Genomic DNA, 25,897 nt, shown 5'->3' with positions numbered 1-25,897 from the left:
TGTGTATTCAACAACAACTTTGGCTGCAAGTGCATACATTCAGCATGGTTATTTTAAAGTTCAAAGGAAACAATTTCCTGCAGTTTGGGGAGATCTGGTTCTTCTAACCATGGGGGAAAAGAAAGGACCCTCCATCTGCCGCTGTGCACTTGCAGAGGATAACCCAGCTTGGAGAACCCTCCCACCTCACCCTTCACTGGGACTAGATCTTCTCAAGCGGCAGGAGCCCAAGATTCCCCCACTTTCTACCTCCATACCCGTCCTCATGCCCCTGGAGGAGCTTTGGGGATCGTGGGGCGGGCTGCACACGCACAGCCAGCCTCCTGGAGGCGAGGCCCAGCCAAACCTTCCGGGACCCCACCTGGTGAACTCTGCCTTGGATCTGACCTATTTTCTAGGAGAGAAAATAGAATATAGATTTAAATGCAGTGGCGCTCTGGAAAACTACAGGCCCAGCAGTGTGAGAAAATAAAACAGCAGGAGGGAGCTGAGGAAGTGCTGGCATGGGTGAGGATGTCACCTCTCCGGGATCAATCGCATCTGGTTGTCAACTGCCCTTTCTTCTGCAATTTGCCTCCACTTTTTATCTATTAATAAAATTGACATATATATGCACATTTACATATGTATGTTTCCTCTGGCCAGTCCTGGGGCCCAGTGCTGCTCCCCCATACACAGCCTCCAGGCTGGACACCAGTAGCAACCACAGACAGAGTGAGCTCTGGGGATGATTGCCTTGGAAGTGGGGAGGCAGCAAGACGTGGAGTCAGAAACAACCGCAACCACATCCCAGGTCAGCCTTCCTTGTTGTGTGACCATGGGAAACGTTGAGGTTTTTTTTGATACCCTTGTCCTCTCATATATGAAGGTAATAAAATTACCAGCTAACATTGACTGAGGGCTTTCTATGTGCTAGGTACTGTTGTAAGCTCCTCACAGCAACGCTAGGAGGTAGGAACTATTATCACACCCATTTTACAGATAAGAAAACTGAAACACAGGAAGGTTAGGTAACTGGCACAAAGTCTACACAGTCTATTGATCCAGAGCCTGAATCCCCGACAATCTAGCCATGGATGCCCATGACCTGGCCTGAGTCATATGCCTACCCTTGGAGCTAAGGTGGGGGTGACGGTCACCTCTACCAAGCCACATGGATTAAGGTGGGAAAAGGGGTTCCCAAGAAGACAGCTGGGACTTGTTACAGAAAGAAGGGGGAAAGGGGGCCGGCCCGGTGGCTCAAGCGGTTGGGTGCGTGTGCTCCGCTGCGGCGGCCTGGGGTTCACCGGTTAGGATCCCGGGCGCGCACCGACGCACCACTTGTCAGGCCATGCTGTGGTGGCGTCCCATATAAAGTAGAGGAAGATGGGCATGGATGTTAGCCCAGGGCCAGTCTTCCTCAGCAAAAAAAGAGGAGGATTGGCAGATGTTAGCTTAGGGTTGATCTTCCTCACAAAAAAAAAAAAAAGAAAGAAGGGGGAAAGTGCAGCAGAGGGTGCTGTGAGGTTCTGATCCCACCCTCTGCCCATCCCCCTCCACCACCCCCTCCCACCTTTGCCATTTCGTTCTGTTGATCAGAACTGAATGCAGAGATTCAGGTCACTGGCTGCCTCTTGGGACAGGGACCAGGTGATACAGTGTCTCTCTACTCCTCAGGTTGTACATAATGCTCAGAATTGTCTCCAGGTTGGTGCCAGAGCTGGGGACTGAGCTTGGACCCTGACCCCTGGCTAAAGGGGATTTTTCTTGGTGGCCTGTTGTTCCTCTTTGGCAAGAAGAGATGCTGTATTTTTTTTATGCACAGAACTAGAATTGGGCCAAATGAAGGCTTCAGGAGGGAAAACACAAGAAATAAGAATGGAATTTGTTTTGACCTCTGCTTCTGCTCACCCAGAACCCTTTCAGTCTCCCTTGCCCCACCTCCCACTGAGGACTCCGGGGGTGGGGGAGGGAAGGGAAGATGACTGGGGGCGGGGATGGGGGGCGTTGGTGGGCTGGAGCAGAGGAGCAGACGTCTTCATTCACAAATAGAAGAGTTGAACCCAAATCACCAAAAAAACTCCATAGCTTAATTCCTGTGGTCTCTTGGCATTTACAGGGAGCCATCTGGTCAACATTTTTTGGTAATTCTGTCTGGGGTAATTCAAAATGATAACAATCAGCGCAACCAACATTTATGCAGTGTTTGCCTTGTACTGAGTTAAATGCTTTACAAGTATTTAATCTCATTTAATTTTCATAATGGTGCCAAGAGGGAGGCTCTGTTATCTTCCCATCTTATAGCTGAGGAGAACGACCCTTAGAGAGAAGTTCAGTGATTGACCCAAGACCATCAAGCAGGCTGGGATTTGAACCCAGACCTGTCTGTCTCCAGAATTTAGGCTTGTAACCACGAGGCCCAAATGGGCAACTTAGCATCAAAAGAACTTTGGGGTTCCAAGGTATCCTGTCTCCCTTGGGCCTTGGTGCCCTCAAAAAGTGTGTTTCTATGAACAATGGTGTTGACACTCCCACCGCTGAACTCCAACAGGTGTAAATAGTTTGATATCCTGTTTAATGAAGGGGTATTTTAAGGACCATTATTCTAGGCAATCCATCAATCACGGTTAATGGCCCAGCCTAGTTATTTATGCACCATGTTTTCCCTTCCCACCTCTTCTATTTTGCTTCTTTTCTCCCTCACTCCTGCCACTCCACCCCTAAATCTAACAACTCGCCAGAAAACCTGAAAGGGGGTGTGGCTGAGGAATGATTCAGAGCTGCCTAGAAGTCTCTTTGGGCAGATACATCTTCTAGGGAATACAGGGTGTGGCTGGAGAAATGCTCAGCTGTTGCTATGGGTATGCCCCTCTCAGACACTGGGGCACAGCCCTGTTCAGTTAGCACCTGGATTTTCCTGGGGCAAGAGCCCTAAGGAACTCACTGGACATGTACAAATCTGATTGCAGCAAATTAGAGGCACAGAGGATAACCTATCACCTACTCACAGGGTAGCTGGAAGGCTCTCACCCAGCTCTCGCTTGGCTTCAGGGTCTCACTTTAGACTGCAAACTGAATTCAGGTCCCATACACCCTTGAGGGACCTGAGTTTTGGTTGAATGAATGTTGAACTGGGTGGGATTCAAAAGATCTAGAGTCTTTCCTAGGCTCTGTCCCTGAACTAGCTGTGTAAATGTGGGCAAGTCTCTCAAACTCTTTCGTCCTCCATTGTAATGAAAAAGAATTAAACTAGATAATGTCTGTGGATATCCCAGACCCACCATTCGGTGATTCTAAGTGAGTCACCTAGGTTTGCCTGGATGGCCAGTTATTTCCTGAAGCAGCCCCCGTTCCTTCTCCTCAGCTGTGGTGTATCCTATCGGGTCAGGGGTAGGAGTTTTAACAAGGCTTTGGGCTGCTCTTGGGTAGACTTCTCCAGCATGATTCTAGTTTACATTTGAGGGTAGGAGGAGATTGGGTTCATGAAGATGATGAAAGTGAACTATTCTTCATTTTTTGAAAGTTCATTGGCTTAATTCAAATGTCAGCCGTCCCAGGCCCGCATGTTTATTTGTAGTTGTCAAAAGTGATTTCAAATGGCGATTCCTGTCCTTAATGATGGGGTAAACAGCAAGGAGAAAAATTAAGGGAGCAGACAATTTCAATTTGTATGGCAAATGATCTAGTCACACACAATCTCATGCACACACTGTGCTGTCTGTGATGAAGAATGGTCCCTGGGAATATTAGGGAGGGAGGGAATTATAAATGTTTTGTGATCTTCTGTCCTTCAGTCCTACATGGTGGATCATGCTGCAACTTGCTCTTAATTCTTATGCCTCTTTTTCTTTGTTCCTCAAGGGAGTGGTTTATTACTATTTTTTCTTTCTGCTGGGAAACCTTGCTTGACTTCATGTCCAGTGTTCTCTATCTGGAGGAAAGGAGGATTTGCTTGGGTGTCGGTCTGCAGAAATCAATCAGAATATTTTAACCAATATTCTTGCAGAATTCCAGTCTGCTTGGTTCTTTGGAGCCCTATCTGATTCCAGGATGATGTCTTTCCGGACAGATGTGAAGCTCACCTCTCTTGCTACATGCACAGTGGAAAGGGAGCTTGGCCCCTCGGCTTGCATGGGTGGTTTTGGGGTGAAGGTAGAACTGAGTGCTCAGAAGCTGAGCACCTTTGGGGTCTTGCATGAACTTGGTAGTCATGCAAGGGCGCATTGCATTGTGTGTGTGTGCTGCTAACGCTCTTCTTCGTTTTTCTCCCCCTCCTCTCTCCTTTTCCCTCCCTTTGAAAATGCTGCCACAGATGTCAGTCAAGGCCCAGGTGAGTCTTTGTGTTTGCACAGCTGCCATGGAAATTTCCCGTCTGCCAGATTGCGCATGTTTTGACTCTGAGTGAGACCTTTTCTAGGGACTCTAAACAGAAGAGAAATCTGAGTACATTGCATTTTCATTGATTTAGGGTTAGAAGAAATGCCTTGAATTGATGGATTGGTATTGGTTTTGAAGAACCATTTTAAAACCAAAGGAATGTGACTCCCATGCTTATACAATCACTTCCTTCTGATTAATATTTCTGGGTGAATCAAAGAAGTGGAAAATGAGCATTTAAAAAAATATTTTTAAAAGGTGTTCTTAAGACATGTATTCTCCAATTAATGAGCATTTTTGCCTCATCTTCCATAAATTAACTTATCTTCTATAGCTTCATGTGGTTGAAAATTGAAGATGTGACATACTTAGTATGGAAAATATGATGTGAATGAAAGAAGGTTTCTTTCTTTTTATTCGAAGAAATGGCCTTTCTTTTCCAATGAAATTAGCAATATTATTTTTTTTCTGGTTATGTAACTAATACATGCTCACTGTGAAAAAAAAAGAAAGCAAAAAGAAAAAGAAGAGGCATATTTTTTGTCAATGAACAAATGGAAGAACCGTCCTTATGATAATTATGCGTCTCTCTTTTAAGAGTGCATACTCATCCAGAGTCCTAATTTTAAGCACTGAATGTGTGTATAGACACATGTATATGTACACACACAAACACACACACATAGACTCATAGGAGAGGATACAACCAGTTGTAGATAAGAAGTGTCAGTGATTGAGAATGGTTTGGAGGCCGTTCTAAACTTGCTAGAACTTTGAGTTAAGAAGAACAATTAACCCTACCAAATGAGAAGGGAATATCATCTCTCTTAGGTGTTTTGACATATGTTTTCTTATTTAGATCTTATCACATTTAATTCTTATAGAATCAGTGCAAGACAGGTATTGTTCTATCCATTTTAATGTGAGGGAAATTTAGGGCCCAACATGTTAAGCAGTTTGCCCAAGGTCATAGGGGTCATCAGTGGTAGCCCTGGGATATGAACTAAGGACTTTTGGACTCCAAAGCCCATGCATGCTCCATTGGAACATACTGGGTCCCATCACTGAAAATTCTCTGCAATTGAAGAAGACTGTGTAAGTATTTCCTAGTGGGACTATTGTTTATTTTTGCATATAAGTAATGTGACATTTTCGTTATTAGCAACCCTCTTTCCAAAAATGAATTTATCCTTTATTGTTTTTGAGTATCTAAAATAATCAACCAGACTTAATAGGGTTTCTGATCACTGATCTATATGGGATATGACACAATATAAGAGAATCATAGTTATCCCTAGCTAATACACAGACCCTTCCCTACCTTTCAAAGGGTTTCCCCATCTCTGTTTTCTTCTGCCCACCCCCAATCTTTGAAAATTATTGGTGTTTGAACCAAAGCACGGGACAGCATTTCATAGGAAGATACCATGAAATTCATTCTTTCTATTTAGTAATATTTTAGTTCAATCAGTCACTCAACACATATTTATTAAGAATCTACTATGAACCAGGCACTGTTCTAGGTTCTAGGGATAAACAGTGAGCAAAACAGAAGACAATTCCTGTCCTCGTGGATCTTTTATTCTAGATTGGGACAGACAATGAACTAAAAAACCATATATACACACACACATATACACATATTATATATAACATGCTGTTTTATAGAGGGTGGTCAGGGAAGGCTTCTCTGCGAGGATGATGCCTTCTTCAAGGAGGTGAGGGAGTAAGGCCAACATCTCAAGCTTTGTTGATCTCAAGTTTTGAAGATTAATGAGCTGATCTCAACTCTTCCTCTTCCTGTTTCCAGGCAGAGATGTGACCCATGTCCCCACTTAGACTTGTGCCTGTCATGCATAGTGGCTCCCAGCTCAGGGAATAAGTGGGGGCTGAAATCCAGCCTGAGTTCCTCTTGCCAAGCCTGCACCCATGGGGCTGCCTCTGACCAGGGGGCACCTTTTTTTAATTCTCAAAAGCTGCCATATTGGTCCTGGGTGAAACAGTATGGTAGGGTGAAACGCAGTGGACCCATAGGCTCCCTCTGTCTCTTCAAAGGGGTGGAGGTCAGTGGGTGACCCTTCCCTAGATAACGGCAACTATCACTAGCCCAACACAGCACCATTCAGATTTCGTGGCCATTATCTCATTTTTCTCTTAATAACCCCCTGAAGTGTGTCGCCTGAGCCCCATTTTTCTGCTCAGGAAGTTGAGACCAGGAGGTTAAGTAATGTGCTGAGGTCACCCAGCCCTTGAGCAGCAGGGCCAAGAGGGGATTCCAGCCTAGGTCCACATCTTGGGCTTTTTGTTCTGCCCTTCAGGTGTCAAGAGCTGATTGCCAATGCTGTCACCCACTGACCCCTTGCTTTTTTATGGTTTCTGAGCCTGAAGCAAATCAGCAGTTCAGAACCTTCCCTTGTGGCCCTGGACGTGGCAGGAGGCAGCCTGAGCTGCCCAGCCCTGGCTGAGGTCAACGGGGCGGCCTCCCGTCTCTCTGAGCCCCTGGCCAGGCAATCTGGAGCCAGCAGCGCTGTGGCTCCGAAGCAAGAAGCCTTTAGTGGTTCTCTGATGTTTTTTTCCTTCCCCTCAGGAAGACAAATTGGGGATTTTATGAGCTAATGTAACTATTTACCCAGAGGCCGCTGGAAGACTATAAAGGGACGATTGATTAATTGATGAATTTTACATGTTGAGGAGATTGGTTAGAAGTAACCCTACTGTAAAATGCAGTCAGAGATGGGGACTGGCAGACAACATCTTTCCCAAGGCCCAGGAGTTGGGCAGGGGACTAGGAGATAGTGTCCTGGACACCCAGGAGAAAAGGGGCAGGCGATATTTCACTGGACTCTGTGTGGGAAAATCCATAGCCCCTGCTCCTAGTCTTTGGGAAGGAGGTTCAGAATAACAAAGTGGAAATGGGCATTTGTGGTGTGCTGACCTGAAGGAGGTGAGGGATGCTCCACTCAGATTTCACTCCTCCACTCCTCGCATCAACCCCTCCAGGCAGGTGTTACCATCCTCTCTACAGGTGAGGCGAAGGAGCCTCAGAGAGGTTCAGTGACTGCCACAGTTGCCAGCTGCTAGTACAAGACCAAGAACTCAGATCTGCTGCCCCCAAAGCTTGTGCTCTTTCTCTTCTAAACCCTGGCATTTCCAAGGCAGAGCTGTAGTCAGGGGTGCGTCTTAGCCATGTCTGCATTCCCAACTCTTCACGTGGTTCATGGCACATAGTAGGACCTCAAAAATATTTAGTGAGCGGAGAGTGTGGCCACCAGCACCAGGGGCATTGTGAGTCTGTAGGGTCCTGAGACATGTTGGAACTCAAAGGGTATGCTGTCCAAGGTGGGCAACTCTCTTACCTTTCAAAGGAGGAAACTGAGGCCCAGGGAGGGGGAGGGACATCTCCCAGGCCACATCACTCATTTGTAGCCTGGAAGGGACCCCTGTCAGGTGCTTATCCCACGCTTCTGGCCCATTGGGATTTGTCATTGGTCTCCCTGGGCTGCCTGTGGGGCAGGAGTGGGCAGTCCCAGCCCTGCCATACCATGCTGTGCTCTCAGCCCTCTCCTCACCTTCCTGTGTGTTCCAGAACCCTCTGCCATAGGGAAAGGAAGCTTTTGGGAGGTGAAGAAGAGGGCAGGGTAGAGCAAGGATCTAGGAGGGAGAGAACAGTGCTGGGGCCTGTGGCTGTGAGACCCCATCTTTCCCCTCCCGCAGGCTTCTTCCTCCAGCCAGGAGGGGCTGTTTACGGTGCTCCAGTGACGGCCTCTCTCCTCAGAAGGGATAATTTCTCCAGCTCTGCCTGCTGATTAGAGCTGGAATTTAAATGAATAACTGTGACCTTGTGGAAGTGCCCTAGTTATTCAGAGCCCCGATGAGGAAATAGGCTTCTGGCTTAGGTCTGTCAGAGCCCAGGCAGACGCGGGAGGAGGGGCTCCTATCTGCCTGGGCCCCGAGGGTCTGCCGTTGCCGGAAGCAAATGATGGCCTTTTCTGGAGCCTCTCTCACCTGCTCTTGATCTCTGCCCCTGGGTTTGAGTCCTCTCAGGGCAGTCCTGGGGGAGGGGACCTGCTTATCTGTCCTGGACCCTGCCCTGTCTCCAGGGAGCTGTTCAGTCCAGCCTGAGGGACACTGTCCTGAACCTAAAGTCAGGAGGCAGCGCCTGACCTGATTTGTGTTTGTGGACACACAGGGTTTGCCTTAGAAGCTTCCTGCTCAGAGGTGACCCACAGAACCACAGGATCGGCATCACCCAGCTGCTTGTTGGAAAAGCAGAATCTCAGGCCTCACCCCGGACCAGCTGATAAGAACCTGCTTTTCATCAAGACTTGCAGGTGTATGCGCATTAACGCATGAGACACACTGACCTAGAGTTCCCAGTCCCCCCTGCCCTTGGGGCCAACAGGGCTGTGTTTACTGAGGAAGATGAAGTTCACCTTGCTGAAGCCCTATTCCTCGTCTCTTCTGCTGGGCACAGCGTGAAATAGCAGCTCTCTGGGTTGCTAGGAGTAAAGAAAGAGAAAGAGATTAGGGAAGGGAAAGGAAATGGACATTTACTGACCACTTAGTCTGTGCTGGTCGCTGTTCAGGCACTTTCTATATAAAAGTTCACATGCCGAGAGGCATGGTAGCTTACGATAGAGCAGGGTTCTGCAAACTGGCTTTGTATGGCCTACAAGCTAAGAATGGATTTTCCCGTTTTAAATAGTTGAAAGCTGTCAAAAGAAGAATAATTTGTGATACAAAAATTTTATGAAATTTGGATTTCAGTGTTCATAAATAAAGTTTCATTGGAACACAGGCACGCTCGTTCATTTCTGTATTGTCTATGGCTGCTTTGCAAAGGCAGAGTGTTAGCTGTGACAGAGACTCCACAGCCTGCACAGCCTAAAAGATTTACCATCTGGCCCTTTACAGAAAAAGTTTGCACCCCTGGGTTAGAGCACAGACTTGGAGCCAGATGCCTGGGTCAACATCTTGGCTCTATCCCAGCAAGATGACCTGTTCAACTTACTTTACCTTTGTGGGTTCTACTTTCCTCATCTGTGAAATGGGGATAATAAGTACCTACCTCCTGGGGCTGCTGTGAAGATTAATGAGCTCATATGTGTCAAGTCTTTAGCACAGTGCCTGGCACAGGGTAAGCAATGTATAAATTAGCTATTATTATAAGTTATCTCGTTTGATCCTTTCCACATGTGTTTTCATTTTACAGATGAAGACACTTAGGTTCAGAGAGGTTTAAAAACAAAACAAAACATTCTTTTGCCTGTATCTTGGTCCCCCTAACTCTTCAGAGGCATGCTCTCAGTGCTGTGCTGTAGGCCCCTCTAAACACACCTGCTATTCTCTCCTTGTCACACATTGTCTCCCATTGGCCCTGATCTTTATGCTTTCAGTGAAGAGGTCCCTCAAACTTAGGTCCTGGCCACCACTGCTCTCAAGCAAGGCTCAGGAGTCCCGGTAAGAGGGGGAAAGGGGACCGCTATTTATAGAAGAACCATCGTGTGCCAGGCACCTACCACTGCACGGACAAAGAACCTTGGGCTCTGAGACGTTATATCCTTTGCCCAAGGTCAGAAGCAGGTACCGTAGGTATCAGGATTTAAATGAAGATCTGGGATTTCTGCTCTGTCATTCTACCTCCTTCTGGCTCTGCCACTTTCCCCAGGAGCTGTGTGGCCTGGGGTAAGTCATGTAACCCCTCTGAGCATCGGGCTTCTTTTCTTTAATGTGAAAGGTTTGAATCAGATGATCTCTCACACTTCTCCCATTCTGAGGATCTGTGATTAGGCCTTCTGACTGATATACCTTGGGGACTAGCAGTCATGAAAATCCCTTCTCCGTTACCAAAGACTGACAGCTCCTAACTCCAGTGGTACCTATAACATATTTTATCTTTTCTTTCGTATTCTTTTGGGCAATAGTCCCACTTGCTTTTCTCCCCTGTTTATTAGGAACAACATCTGACATTTATTGAGCTTGTATTTTGAGCCAAGCACTGAAATATGAAGTTTTTGCATGCATCATTTAATTCTTTTGACATCCCCAGGAGGTACATTCTGTTGTTAGACCCGTTTCACCCGTGACCAAACTGAGGCTCAAAGATGATAAGTCACCAATCCCACTTAGTAAAAAGTGGAGGAGCAGGATGCAAACCCTGGTATGTCTGGCCCTGGAGATGGCTCAGAGGGAGTTCCAAATGTACACTCCATGAAGGTCTACTCCTGTTCATTACTGCATCCTCTAGGTGTAGAACAGTGCCAATAGGTTGTGGGCACAGAATAAATAGTTGCTGAATGAATAAATAGTCCTCAGGACTCAGCTCTTAGTTTTACTCCAAACCCCTCTGAAAGTCTGCACCCTGAGACAGAAGATAATTGAACCAGTCTTTATTTAGTGCCCATCTTGGGCTCAGCTCAGGGGTGGATGCAGGCTGCAGGGAAATCCACCAGTGCTGTGCGTAATTGGATTGGAAGGGGGCCCTCGGCTGGGCTAACAGTGCTCAGTTTCCAGCCAATTGCCCGGCTGGGGCCTGGGAAGACCCCCTTGGCTCTCGTAGCTGTTCTTGATGAGTAAGTGTGAGTAAGGAGCTACTTCCCAGCCTGCCTCTAGCTTTGGCTAACTCAAGGAAGCAGATGACTGAGCCTTGGTGCCTTTTTCTAGAGCCTTTTAAAATCACCTCCTTTACTGTCTTGGCGAGGCAGACTCACTGGGTGTCGGTTATCGCCCCAGTTTGTTTCTCAGCTCTGGAGGGCAAGGTCAGAATTAGGCTGGAAAAATCATTAGAGAGATCTTGCAGTCTCAGTGGGACAGTACTGCCTCTACCTCTGACCCTGCCAAATGTGTGGGATGCATATTTGTTGCTCCAGTGATGAGGGGGCATTGGTGGCATTTAGGAGGAAGGGGCAATGAATGCTAAGTGTGCTATAACGTGTGGGAGAGTCTCATTCAAAGATTTGTATGGCTCAAAATGCCATTGGTGAGACCAAAGAGAAGCTATTCTAGACCAATTCCTTCCTTGTACAGGAGGAGAAACTGAGGCCAAGGAACTTCTGTGTAACTCAGTGAAGTCACGCAACTTGTTTATGGCAGCCTTGGAGACCCTCCCAGTCTGCCTAGGGAGGTCTGGAAAGGACCTGGGCTGACCTAGTCAGTTATCAGGGCTAGGCCTCATGAGGAGTAAGGAGATGGAATGCAACCAAGAGTTGAGGACAGTGGGTCCCCTTTGGGACAGCTGAGCTGACTGTGCCCATGGAGGGAGGCATCTGAGGACACCTGGGCAGGCAGTCTGCTAGTGCTGCCAGCTTACTAGAGAAATGGTATTGGCAAGAGATGCGGGAGGGGTGGAGAGAGGGCCAAGATATACCAGTCTCCTGAATAATGACAGCAATGACTACAAGCTTTCGAGCCTTTCCCGTGTGCCATGAACTGTGCTAAGTGCTTTCCATACATGGTTGCTCATGATTGTCATAGTGATCCTGGGAAGATACTTTAGAAATGGGAGGCAGATATTTCACAGGAAAGAGGCACAGGAGACGTAACTTGCTTAAAATCCCACAGTTAGTAGGAGGTAAAACCGGATTTGAACCCAGGCTTTGGATTATTTAGAGCCTTAGTTTGCAAACTCAAACTCTGATAAGCATCGAAATCACCTGGATAGCTAAGGAATGCTATCCAGGCTCATTAAATTAAGACATTTCCCCCAGGTGATACTGACATGACCTAAGTTTGAGAACCACTGTTTTAAAGGAAAGTGCTCTGGAAGGTAAAGGGACTTGAAAGCTTCAGTATTAACCACTACTTTATGCCCTACATACTTGGAGGGAGGGTGGGAGGATGCGACAAATGATCCTCCCTTGTCTGAGCTCCCGTGGCACCTTAGATCATGGGGCCAGTAGAGTCATCATCATAATACACTATACAGGTGTCCCCCACCCCCTATCCAAAAGTAGAGCGTTCCTCTGAAACTCTTCCTAAGCCGAAGTGGCCATAAAGCAAAGAACCAATTACCATTAATTTATATGGGAAAAAATTTTGAGCATTCCCAGACCCAGAAAATAACCTACCAAAATAAATCAAGATAAAGCACAAGACACTCAGACGTAGTTCAAAGCTATGGAGGCTTGATGCTGCTTGTAGTTCCTGGGGAAGGAGCGTGGTGGCGCCACTGTCACTACTCGGGATGCGCGCTGCCTCTATAACAGCTCACTGCAAAACAAACACTGAACACTATTTTCATTTTTTACTTTTTTTCGTAAAAGCGAAAATCATCCTCGGATTTCTTTCGGTTAGTGAAAACAGGTACTAATATAGGTCTTTCGTAAAAGCGAAGTGGCGTAAAGCGAACTTTCGGATAGCGGGGGAAACCTGTAGTCAGCTGTGTCTTGTCCCCCACATGCCCCTCGTTGGTTACCGTGGGCTCTTGAAAGACGGAGAGTGTCTTACTTTTTGAGAACAGAGACTTATCCGTGTTTGCATCCCCACTACCTGCCATATGGTATGTGCTCATACAACTTTGTTGTTAGAATCATTATTTCAAAGATGGAAAGGACACAAAATGTTGTCAAGCTTCTCTGTGCACCTAATTTTTGAGTCCTCTGTAAGAATTTATTCAGACTTGTCTTAAAGCCCTACAGTGATGAGCGACTCATTGCTCCATTCTAACAGCACAGAATGTCCACAAGCTCTCCCTTATTCTGAGTCCCTGTAAGCTTTCACCACCTGTATTGCTTCCAGCCCTTGGAGACACACAGAATAGGTCTAATTACACTCCTAGTGTTTGAAGACAAAGCTTTTGTCTTGAAGGATTTTCTTTTCTAAAGGCCAAAACATCTCCAGTTTCTTTGGGTATTCTCATAGAAGGGTTTCAAGTTCTTTCGTCCAGGTCATTGTTCTCTGAAAAAAGACATTTTTTTTGCATCCTTTCCAAAGAAGGATGCCTATACCACATACAGTATTATAGACATGTCCCAACCAGTTCATTATAGAGTGGTCCCATTGCTTCTCTTTTTCTGGACTCCGTACTTCTATTAATGGCAGCACCAAATACCTTAGCTTTGAAAAAAACAAACAAACAACTATAGTATTAAGTTAGTCACTGAAATTCTTTACTGTTTTGTGTGTACTGCTGCTAAGCCATTTCTCTCGCCTTCCTGCACTGTGCAATGGTTTATTTGACTTAGACTTGGAGCCATTCTTTGATTTTGTTCCATTCAGCCCTGGTTTTTTTTAAATACAGCACACCACAATCTAGTAGGGTACAGTTCCTTCATCTAGCACATCAGCTGCGCCCTCCAGCTTCATGTCATTCATGAATGAAGAGCTATTTTAGAGAAGTTCATGACAGTTGGAGAGCAAAGATTTCCTCTTCTTCAGGAAGTTTTTTCTAAAAGCTGTAATTGCTGATCTTTTACCCCTTAGAGTGACAAGCATGACTGCCCTCATCTCTCTCCCCTCCATGGTGTTCATGCACGAGGAAACCCCACCCCTCCTTCCCTTCTAAAGAGGTGGAACAGATTGGGAAGGTGCTGCAGACATTCGTCCCTCTTCCCTGTGGTTTATGCCATACAGAAGCTGTTGGTGATTCATGGGTGACATTGGAAGAAATACTTTCTGTTCAATCCAGCCACTAGGCTGTAAGAACAAAGTTGGTCTAGAGGCAAACAGTGAGTGGGCTGGTATAGTTACATCCTACAAAGGGCTTTGTGGTGAGGATGGAACATGGTGACCTTGATTCTAATATCTAACAAATTGGCTGCTCCTTTCAGCTTTAGTTCATCACAACATCCAGACAGCCAGCCATGAATGTTCTCAGCCAAGTCATTCATCAAAACGTTGAGCAGGCCTAGGCTCTGCTGTAAGCCACTGGTGAATCCCTGGTAGAACAAGGAAACTAAAGTTCATAATGAAGGTCAGGGAATTGCCCAGGGAAGGGCTGGTCTGAGGCACAATTGTGGGAGTAGGTGGAGGTTTTCTTTGGACCCCACCTCTCCCTATAAGCATTCTTCTCCTCAGTCCCACCCCGTCCCCTGTGCGCTCCCTCCTACCCACAGTGGCAGACTTCCTCAACCTGTGACTGCATGCCTCTGTCCTTCCTTTACTCCCACGTCCCTGTGCCACCCCTGTCTTTGAAGAAAGATCCTTAGCTTTGCTTCCTGATAATCTCATGCACAGGACAGTGTCAATGACTGAGCACCCTAAGTGTGTCTTACACTGAGATTTGCATTTTAATGAGGGAAATGGCTTAGTAACCCCAAGAAACGACCTGGGAAGGGAAAAGCTTCATGTTTTAGTAGAATCTGGGAATGGGGATTGAGGAGAGGGAGAAGGTGGCCATTTAAAATGGCTCCCCTGGTGCTCCTTATATCCTGCTGGACCAGGGTCATAAATGAAGTTGAATGAATATGCAGGCATTGTTTTCTGCTCCTGAATTCTCCAGGACATGTCTCCTACCTTCTCTACCAGCGCTGAATTAGACAGGGTAGCTAGCGTCATGGTTACCATCACAGCCTGGGGAGTCCATCTGCTGGCTTAGAATCCTCACTTCACCCCTTCCTAAGTAGTGTGACTTTGGTTCTAGGCCTTAGTTTCCTTACCTGTAAAATCAAAATTATAGCAATGCCTTTCCCATAGGCTTGTACTGAATGAGATGATACATAGCCATGCCTTGTCTATAGTAAACAGTCAACAAATATTAGCTACTGTTATAATTCTCTCTTTTTACCAAGTTGCCTAAATTCCTTCTCTAAGTGCTTAAAATGTTAAGATGTATATTTCTTCTTTCCCCTTCTCTGTTTTCCAAATTCCCCGTCACCCTACAGACATGGTCACTTGTGACTTCTCTCCTTGTCAGACCCCCAGCCCCCATCACCTTCACTATCTCCCTAGTTCCTCCAGAAATATCAGGTGAATGTTTCCATTTCCTCCTGATTTTATGTAATTACTCTTTAAAAACTCCTTGTGGCTTCATAAGAATTCACCGTTGGCACTTGGCACTTGCAGCAATTAGTGACATTTAATTTCTCTACTGCACTATGGAAAAGAGATGATATATGTGGATTTTACACTGGGATAAAAGTTACCCTGAAAGTGAATGAAAGAAAAGTCTTGGCAGAGAGAACTTGCTTTTTTTTCTTTCCTGAATCTTTTTTTTTTTTTTTTTTTCGTGAGTGACTTCCTTCCTCCCCTGAAATATTTTCCCCCATTACCCAGCCACAGGGAAGGAAGGAAGGATGGATTGAAAACCATCTGAGGTGGGTGGGATGTTGTAGGTTTGAAGGGGAGACAGTATTAGCTTAAATGATGGAGGCCTTCAACTTCTGGCCTGGTTCTTGAACATTGCATCTTCCTCTTGCCTGTTTCAGTAAATGGCTCCTATTCTCTCTATTAGTCATTCTCGTGACGGGCTTCATGGTGGCCACAGCCGCTTACAAATGACTTTGCTTTCATAGCCATTTCCATTCTCCGGAGCTGCAAAAGCAGCTATCTCCATGGGGATTTTCCCAAAGGGTGTAACATAGTTTAGAGGGCCATACATATATTTTGCATGTAATTTACATATGATTTTCAGTCTGTTCTAAGGCAATTTCAACTTTGTATGTCTTACCTACTGGCAATCTTTTTCTCCTCTTATTCTTGTATGTACCCTGAGAGCCTGTGCATCACAGACAGACAGGCACAAGAAGGGTAAACTAGAGCAGTAGAAAGAGTGAGAGGAGGGGTCAAAAATAGCAGACATCTTCTTGGGATCCAGAAGGGTCCCTGGATCCAGCTGGGGTATCACTTTGTCAGGGTGTGACATCTAGATAGGAGACCCTTCAGTTGCTTTCTAGTTTTTTGTAATTATTTTTAAAAAGGCATTGTGGCTGCATAAGAATTCTGTGTTGGCAATTCCCAATAGCCTGCCTATCAAAGGCTCATCCAAGCCCATCTCCTGTTCCCTACCCACCAGTAGGTGAGCTGGCTTTTGAGTCTTAGTTGAGGATCTATTCAAAGTCAGACCCCATGGTGAGATTGTTTTGGAAAGATCACCTGTGCTTCCCTGAGCCCCCTGTTCCAGCCCATGTCTTGTCGTTCAGCAGCCCTTGAACATCAGGTCCAGAATAAATACCCAACTCCAAACCCAGCCTGGTGCTAGTCCCAGGGCCAGCTGTGTGGCCTGGGGGGCTGCAGCTGCCCTTCTGTTTCTGAGGTTGATGAGAAGGACGATCTTCATTTTTCCCCCTTCCTCATCAACCACACCATAACACACACTCAGCATAGATTCCTTTTCCTTCCTTACTAATTATATCCTTCTCAGTTAAGATTTTTTGAGCATTATATTCTGTATCTATATTGGAAAGCCTTATAGTTCCTTTTTTTTTGAATGTAGAATTTTATTTTAATGTTGAATATGCTTGAAAAAAATGAACCCCCAAGATATCTTAATATCTCCCATCCCTCCCAAGTTAAGACTCAGTGTTCCAGCCCCTTTTTCTGTGAAGAGTCATTCACACACATGGGTACAGACCCTCTCTTCCATGAAAGGGAGGTAATCCACCCTCATATATGTCCTGACTTGCTTGCAGACATTAGACATACATTGTTAGACGCACCCTAGACATTTTTGCTTAGTGATTCTTCTGTTTCTTCAACTCAGCATGCCTTAAACAGGACTCATTATTGCCCTCACTCCAAATCCATCTCCTAACCCCATCCCACCTTCTTGTTTCTGACAATGCTTCACTCAGTCTCTCATCCGCTCCTCCCCTGAAACATCTCATCGGTCACCCAAAGCCTGTTGAATCCTCTTTTACCTTTTTCCTTCCCTCTGCCATGATACTAATTTAGGCCCTTTGCAGATGACTGATCTTTCTGCCTCTGTCTCTTTTTGCTTTAATCCATGCTGTTCGCACCATTGCCAAAGCAATCTTCTCCAGATCATTTTCCCTGGATCATTCTCCTGCCCATGAACCCTCAATGTCTCCCATCAGCTGCAAGATCAAGTCCATTTTCCTTACCCTTGAAACTCAAGGCCTTCATACAGTGGTTCTGTACTCTTATCCTTAAGATCACCTTTCACTTCTTCTTTATATGAGCTATTTACATGTGTTAGTTATTATTTGTACAGCATGTATTTCATACCTACCACATGCCTGGCAGTGTCCCGGGTGCTTCTGGAAAGTTGAACAGGAAAATCCTTACAAATGCACTTTGTGGTCTTGGGAGCTGGTAGTGTTACCTGGAATGTCTTCTACCTCTTTCAATCCTAAACCATCTTCCAAGGCCTATTTCAAATCTCACTTTCCTCCAGAAACCTTTTCTGTGCACCCAGAGCCCTCCTCACAGTCCTACAGTCCTTATGGTCTGAATTCATCGTTTGACACTTAGCAATTACCCATTCATTCATCCCTCATTCAATCACCAAACACATACTGGGCACTTCCTGTGAGTCAGGCACTGTGCTAGGTGTGGCCTCACGCATCAGTATATTTTTATAGCATAATAAAAATAACAGCAATAACCCTTATATAGCCCTTGCCATGTGCAGGCACAGTTTTACATATGTTCCTTTATTTAATCCTCAAAACAATTATGAATTCGGCATTATTATTATCCAAATTTTACAGATAGGGAAATCAAGGAACAGAGGTATTTAGCAATTTTATTGGGTCACAATCTAGAAAGTAACAAAAGTGGGATTCAAATCTGGCTCTGAAGTTCTTGATCTTAAGCCCTATACTTTACTGTCAGGTACCAGTGTATATATCATATGTATGTTTGTGTAAATATAAACACATACCACCTTCCCAGTTAGACTCTAAACTCCTAGAGGTCAGTGACCATCTACCATACTTGTTTGTATCTCCACTACCTTTTTCAGTCTTTGCATATGGTAGAGACTTGAATCATTTTCTTGATTGATTGTTGGTTCTTCCATTCACTTTTGAGGGTCCTGAGATTTTTAGCAGCAAGTAGGAATGTTTTGGGGTACAGCAGGGAGAAGCAGAATTTCAGAATAGACCGGGACACTGGAATTCTTGGTTTCCAGTTCTTAACTGCAAGCTTTGAGGATAGGTTTGTACAAGACAAGATACTGATGTAAAACTCTTGAAAGTGGAATAAAATGCCCTTCTCAAAAAGCAAAATAAAACTCAAACCATATTATGGTTACTTTCCTGTTACACTTATTTATGTCCATTTTGCTTCATCGCCTGCAAAACCAAAGTTTTGACATCAGGATCCCAGATCTGCCTTCTTGGCCTAGTATTTCTATTTAAGATTTTTATAAGCTGAAGAATACGAACATTTTATTTGAGTTGCAATACTGCAACTATGTACGTAGCTTAATAAAAACTGATAAGTACATATTTGAATTTTAAAAACACAGGTGGTGGGTTATTTGCATTTTAAAAGGATTCTTCCTTTTACAGAAGGATTCACTGCAGGGTTCCGTTAAATATCCAGTTCCTCTTAGTGCCTTTATCATACAATTTAATTTACCAAAATTTGATTTATATGCCCCTCTGAAAGGGTAGCTCTCAAGTTCTAGAGAACATGGAATCAGTTGGGCAACTTGTTTAAAGTTCAGATCTTTCCCCCAGCTCCTCCCCAAGATTCTGGTTAATTAGGTCTGGGGTGGGGCCCAGGATCTTCATTGTTAATAAGCATCCCCCCGGTGGTTGATGTAGGCTGTCAGTGAAATACACTTTGGAAACACTGCTTTAAAGAAACATGTAGCACATAGATGAGCCCACCTGTGGGGGCTTCTCCAGGGCTTTGAATACCCTCTGACTGCCAAGTGTCCCTCTTACTCTTCATTTGGCAAATTTTTGAAATATATGTTTGGGTCAAATAAAGATTATTCCACCTCTCTGGTACTCCTTCCAGCTGCCAAAAATCTTTAATCACAGGTGTAAAATGTTTCTCCTTTCATTTTTAAATTAAAAAAAATTTAAAATTTTTTCTCCCAGCTTTACTGAGATATAATTGACATATAACATTGTGCAAATTTAAGGTGTACAGTGTGTTGATTTCATACATTTATATATTGCAAAATGATTAGCACCATAGCATGAGCTAACACCTCCATCCTGTCATATAATTACCATTTCTTTTTCGTGACAACATTTAAGATCTACTCTCTTAGCAACTTTCAGCTATGTAATATAGTATTATTGTCCTCTCACTTTTAACTCCCTAGTTTACTCAGGTATCTCCTCGGATCTTCCTTATTCTCATTTCTTAATGCTGACAGCCCTCCTGTGAATAATTGCCTTCTGAATTCACATGCCTATTCTGTTCCTGTTCTCCCTTCCACTCCCCACCTGCCTGCCCCATACCCTCCCCCTTAGTGCTCTTGACCTGTAAGCTGAAGGCTATGGCTTGGTTCAGAAATATCAGGCATTTTAGGAATAGTTACTTCTGCCGAGGTTTCCCTTAGCCAAATCCAGGGGCCTCTGTTCTTTCTACCTCCTATCCCCTCCAAAAAAAGACCAAAAATTAATTTTTTTAAACAAAACAAATCATAGAATGACTTGCTTTGTCATGATTCTATTCCTCCATGAGTATTAATCCAAGGCCTTGAGAAATGAATGCAAGAAATGTGCATTTAAAATACAATTATGGTTTAATGAAATTCATTTAAAGAGTAGACTCCTTGACATTTATGGCACATGGATCTATGTATTTAATATATCATTGATCTTTTAAAAGAGAGTTGCTTGACCCATATTTTGCCTCTGATTACTTTCCTAAATCTCTAGTAATCTCTAAAAACATTTAGAGATTTCCATACTTTAGAGATTTTTCTCCTTTGTTAATCCCTTATATCCCTGAATTTCACTCCGGGTAAAGGTTCTCTGGAGTGATCTGGATTTTGTCAAATATCTCCAGTAATAATAAAAGCAATGGAAGGGCAAATAACAGGCACCATTGGTTACCAATTGGAAATCTTTTCTTTTAATAGATTTATCAGGGCTTATGCTTCCTTTGAAGTAATGAGCTCTTAATAGCATTGTTGGGCTTCCATAAGAACATACTCAGACATTATGTTATTTGTGTATTGGGACTTTGTGTACCTTCTTTAACCCATTCAATACTGGGCTAGGCCTCCCTGATCAAGGGCGAGGGACTTTCTAGGAAAAGATGGTGGTGGAGAAGCAATGGAGGGGAGGGCTGTGGTGCTCACTGGGCTAAGATGAGGGGAAATAGTTTCAGGTTGTCTAAACAACTCTTGCAAGTAGGAACTCATTTGGTGTGTTCAGTATGATTCAATTTTTATGGAAAAGAATACTGTATCTAGAAAAAAAGTTTGGATGGTAACTTCTGGATGGTGGGATTACAACTGATTTTTTTTTCTTTTCTGAATTTTCCAAAGTTTCTACAGTGACCATGTATTACTATTAAAAGTAATTTAAAAGAAAGAAACCTACTTTGCCTGGCATCTTGAGTCTCTTTCCCAAGGGACCTAATCTTTAATAGATTTATCTCAAATCCTACCAATTGCATAGAACAATGGTGAAAGGAAAATTCTCGTGATGAGGCCCATGGTAGTTCAGCAAACAAGACTGTCCTTACACTGGGGAGCCAGCCTCTCTGCCTGCAGCAGGAAGGCTGGCGTGTCAGTGCTCGGTGCATGCTCCTGAGTCTGTGTGTATGCCCCTGCCATTCCTCCTTCCACTCAAGTATTAAGAGAAGATTGCGTTGCATTTGAGATTTTAACTTTGTCTTCTTTCTTTTTTCCTTTCCTTTCCCCCCTCCTCCTCCCCTTTTCTCCTCCTTTCCTTCCTCAAGGCCTCTCCCACCTCATGATGAGTGAACAAGGTAGGTGCTTTCTGCTTGTGGTGCTGCAGCTGCCCGAATTGCTTGCCTTCGTGCCTCTGGCTGGTCGCTCAGAGCCTCATCATCACTGGCAGGCCGTTGCTGCCTGGCCCTCCTGCCGTGGGCCAGGCTGGCAGCAGGGCCGCCCTGCGGTGGGGGGCACCTTTCCCCATGCATCATGGTTTCCCACCCCCGCCATCCCCATGGCTTCTCCATCCTGCACCGCCATTTGTCATCTCGGGCGCTGGTCCTGCCAGGCTGCCTCAAGAGGGAAGCATGAAACAAGGCATGACGGCGGCGATAATGGGGGTGAATGAAGCTAATTTCAGAGCAACAGAGCGGTTAACTTCCTCCTGCTCCTCCCCAGGCCCCACGCTGGGGCCCCTGAGGTGGGGGAGAGGAGCTGCGGTCTCCCTGAGTTTCTCTGAGTAAAGGTTTGCTTTTTGTTTTCCTCCAGCCCACTGCCCATTGTAATGATTTTCAGCCCCTCATGGTCAAAGGAAGCCCTTGGGGGTTTAACTGTTTTCAGTTCTGTATAAAAGCGAAAACCACCTAAAGAACATGCTAATGTCCTCATGGCAGGATTCTAACTCATTATACACCCTGAAGAAAACTGCATATAAAGATCTGTAAATTCAGCATCTGCAACCTAAAATATTCAGATATGCAGGGAATGAACTGTGCAGGAAATTCAGCTCAGCTAAGCACAGGGTGGGCTGTGAATGAAGCCTTTTTCTCCTAAATAAAAATTTTCCACATTATCAGCCTAAATCAGGATTCGAGAACTAAGCCTACTTAAAATTGTCTTTTCCTTCACTGTTCAATTGCTACTATTGTGTTTCTTCTGAGCCTTGGGATGATTGCAGATTGGCCTACCTGCCTTGCCCTGACACCAAAAGACTGTACTTTAATTTCTCTTGTCTGTTTCTTTTCAAAATATACACGAGACTCAGTGCCTGTTTTGGAGGACCAAAGAAAAGGGGAAGGAGGGGGAACTTCCATGTTCTCTTGTTTTTCTTGATCTTTTGAGGAGGGTGGGGCAGCGTTGAAGGGCCACTCCCCCTTCCCTACTGCCTTATGTTGGATCCATCCGTGTTGCCATAAAAAGGAATATAGTCAGATCTAGGAGCCACTCAGGGCTGAGAGAAGTTTGTTTATGGTGTCCGGGTAGCTGCAGAGCTGGGCAGTTGAGGGTATCCTGACTTGATAAGGTAGGGTAAGGAGGAAGCACACTTTCCAATAGAAGTGTATCCTGAGCCAAGACCCATGATGTGGACTCTGGACATTTCAATGAAGACATGGTCCAGTGTTCATATCAAAGAACAGAGCTGGAGAGAGGAGGTCAGCTGAGTTCTCCAGGGTTAGATGGTGCTCTAGAAGAGGCTGGGATGAAGAATAATGAGGGAAGTTATCTGCCACCAGCAGGTAACTGTGAAGTGGATATGAGTAGGGGATGCACTAGATGTCGACCTGGTTTCCAGGTAGTTTGAGAGAGGTAAGCACATCTCCACGAAGTAGGAGGACCCGAGCTCTATGAATTGCTGGAATTTGATGGCCCAACTTTGATAACAAGTTACACCAGGAAAAGCAGGTCCTCAGAGTCCTGATAACAAGACTCCATCTCCATTCTTTCGCCTATGCCCCCAGCTGCCCTTAATGAATCCTCCCAGCTTTTATAGTGTGTGGAGATCTGAGTGCTTCATTTGGCTGATGTCATAGGATAGAGTCCAGGCAGATGGGCTAGGATGGGGGGGAATCCTTTAATCTTGATTTGGCTTATTTCAGACTCACTGATGCAGCACAGGTATTTTGGAGGGCTCAATCCCAACATGCTTTGGAGGCCTAAATCTCCAAGCATTTGGAGAACCTGTATTGTATACCTTACCCACTTTCCCATCCATTACTCAACTTCTCTTGGGCACCCAGCATTGATATGTACATGAGTAGAAAATTCAGACACACCCATGTCCATGTGCTCTGGGTATAAGTCAGATATCTTCTAGAAAAAGAGTCTTTAGGCAATGAAATAATGACAGGCACAGATATTGTGAATTCCTCTTTAGGGCGGTTTTCAAGAAAGGATGCAGAATTCTTCTGGGTGATCAGTGCCACCAAGGTTTTGAGTTGCAACTTGCAGTTTAATCTATTTTTAAGAAGGTCCTTTGCATTCTGCTTCCTCTCATTCTTTCCTATTTCCCACCCCCTTGTCCATTCTTGCCCTGGTGATGATTACCTAAAAAACCATCTCTACTTCCCACCAATTCTCCATGTTCCTTCAACATGAAAGAAAAAGACTCCTGTCTGGTTCACACTGAATCTCCAGAATTCGTTTTGATGTGTGGAAATACTTATGTATGTTGTGTGTGTACCACCTATACATGTATGTTACATTCTTGGCCCTCATGACTCATGTTAATGTTGGGAAAATACAAGAGAACTCAGCTTCTCTGAGACTTTCCCTAACCGATTTTAGATTGGTTAAGTGCATGCTATTTCACATACATGTTGCTGTGCTGTGCTTTTGCATGCAGATGTGGTTATGTTTCCAAGGATGGGACTGAGAAGAAACTAATGGGCAAAAGCTTAAATATGAAATTGATGGAAGCAGCCTTGCTGGTCACACTGTTTACGGCTTGTTTAAGCTTCACATGGTGCATTTGTTTTGTGCGGCCTTGTCAAGATGCTGTAGTGCTGTTGCTGTTACTGTTGTGGGTTTTTGTTATGTGTGTTACATTTCTTTGTGTGTCTATACTGTGCTGATGTTTTATTCTCCCTGTTCTCTCTCTCTCTTGCCGCCTCCATGGTGGACACCATGCTTCCTCTACTTAATTGGACCTTCCACTTCATTTCTGTAGGTAGAAGTAAAGGTAGAGGTCATTTTATTTTTATTGTTTTAACTATCAATCTGCCTTCTGAAATATTCATGTGTCCAAGGGGAATTGTTGATTCTGATGAATACAGTCTAGATTATAACTAAGTGCTTTGAACAACAACTAAAAATATGTAAATAAAAAGCCAGTGCTATGGTTTCCCTTCAATGCATTTCATGTTCAGTGGTTGGGGATTGTTCCTACTTGGCCTGCCTGCCTCTAAATCCAGGATGAGACTTATCCATTGTGGCGTGCTGTTTCTAGCAGGAACAGGGGTCTACGAAAGTGGTTATGCAGTGTGGGGAAGATATATTTTACTTAAATGCGGGGTATTCTTAGATCCCCTCCTAGTAAATGTATTGAGGGAACAGGGGAGACATGAAATGATGTACTATTGTTTGTATTACTTGGGAATAACTGAATTCAGGGATAATATCTATGAGGGAAGGATGATAGATGAGAAATGGGAGAGGATTGGTGAATTGCTTGAAATTTTATTTAATGTGAAATTTGGGGGATATTTATTTATTGCTCCTTTATCTTCTGGGTTATATTTCCTGTTGTTTTGGAGTGGAAATTTTCTGACTGAGGGTGATGGGCTAAGAATGATGGGACTACAGGTGTGGAAGAACATAGGAATGACAATGTGTTACATCGCAAGGAGAAAGTGGAGAAAGAGATAACACTAGATTTTAACTTACAAAGTCAACCTTTTGCCAGGTAGGCAGGGAAAATGGGAGGTGCAGAGCGGGTGGGCTTGCTCCAATGCTCTGACATGCCTTTCAGTGCTTCACACCTTTGGGTAGCACAGCTCGCTCATCCATTCCTAATCAAAGCTGTCAGAGACCAGTGCCCAGAGAACCAGGCTCGCCATCTCAAATTGGATTAACTGTTCAGGAGTGAAAAGAGAGGTTAATTGATAAATTATAAATATGTATCTGCATCTGGTTCTCCCCTTTTCCCTCCTAACTCTTCCAGCCCCTGTGAAGCTGTATGCTGCTCCTTCCTGCAGAGATTGGCAAACCACAGGAGTAGGAAATGTGAATTCTGGTGTGAGGATGTTGAAGAAAGAAGGGGTTGACAAGTTATTGAGAATGCTGATTTGATGACTAGTCTATGAACTGGCCATCTCTCATTTGAGTTTCCTGCTTTTCTGGATTTTAAAATGTTATGCATGGTTATGTTGGAAGCAGTTCGGTTCTTTCCACTTTGGGGATGCTTGATTGCCTATTCCTTTTGTGCTAATCACAGGTGGGTGGGTTCATTCTCCAAATTCTGTCGTGAGGGGCCCTTACCCAATTATGAGCTTGGTACCTTTTGAAAGGAAGTGGGAAAAGGGGAAGAGGAGGAGGAATAATGATGGAAAGGGTACATCTGGCTGCCCCCTCCACTTCTCTACTTACTCTATTCGACCAGAGGCTGCCGAGTGATCTCCTCATAGGCACTGTGTCACTTGTCCCTCCTCTTACCAGCTTCCGTGAGAATACATTAGAGTCAGTCTTCCTGTCTTCCTACTCCCCCCACCTTTTTCTTTCCCCAATGTCCTAAAACTTCCCGTAAGATAGATGTTTTTAGGTTTTGCATGTGGGTATCTTATTTTCTCTCTCTGGCCACTGCTGCTAACACTGATGGAGGGCTTTCTATTTGCCAGCAGCCATTCTGTCACAAGCTTTATACACCTTATCACACTTAATCCTCACAACTGTTTTATGAGGTGGGTGATGGCATTATCCTTGCTTTATGGATATGCAGAACAAGGCTCAGAGAGTTAAATAACTTAAGTCAGATGGCTACTAAGTGGAAATGAAAGCCAGAATCTGCCTTAACCACTACTCTGTACTGCCTTTCTTGGATCCAAGGATGACCTCCAG

The 25,897-nt window shown here is 44.6% G+C and overlaps 1 protein-coding gene across 1 annotated transcript in view; it reads left to right on the top strand.

Annotated features, from left to right (window-relative positions):
- The window catches only part of LOC106801185 (neurexin-3-like), a 439,076-nt gene that overhangs the window by 28,715 nt on the left and 384,464 nt on the right, over positions 1 to 25,897 (top strand). The window contains exons 2-4 of the mRNA XM_087447773.1: positions 4,292 to 4,309; positions 21,130 to 21,159; positions 24,012 to 24,023. Coding sequence (XP_087303899.1) covers positions 4,292 to 4,309; positions 21,130 to 21,159; positions 24,012 to 24,023 — 60 coding nt within the window. The remainder of the gene's footprint in view (positions 1 to 4,291; positions 4,310 to 21,129; positions 21,160 to 24,011; positions 24,024 to 25,897) is intronic.

Source organism: Ceratotherium simum, chromosome 24 (genome assembly GCF_057802395.1).
Source record: "Ceratotherium simum simum isolate JZ-2026a chromosome 24, ASM5780239v1, whole genome shotgun sequence".
Lineage (NCBI taxonomy): Eukaryota > Metazoa > Chordata > Mammalia > Perissodactyla > Rhinocerotidae > Ceratotherium > Ceratotherium simum.
Note: the sequence above shows the minus strand (reverse complement) of the source record. Positions and strands in the feature narration are given on the sequence as shown.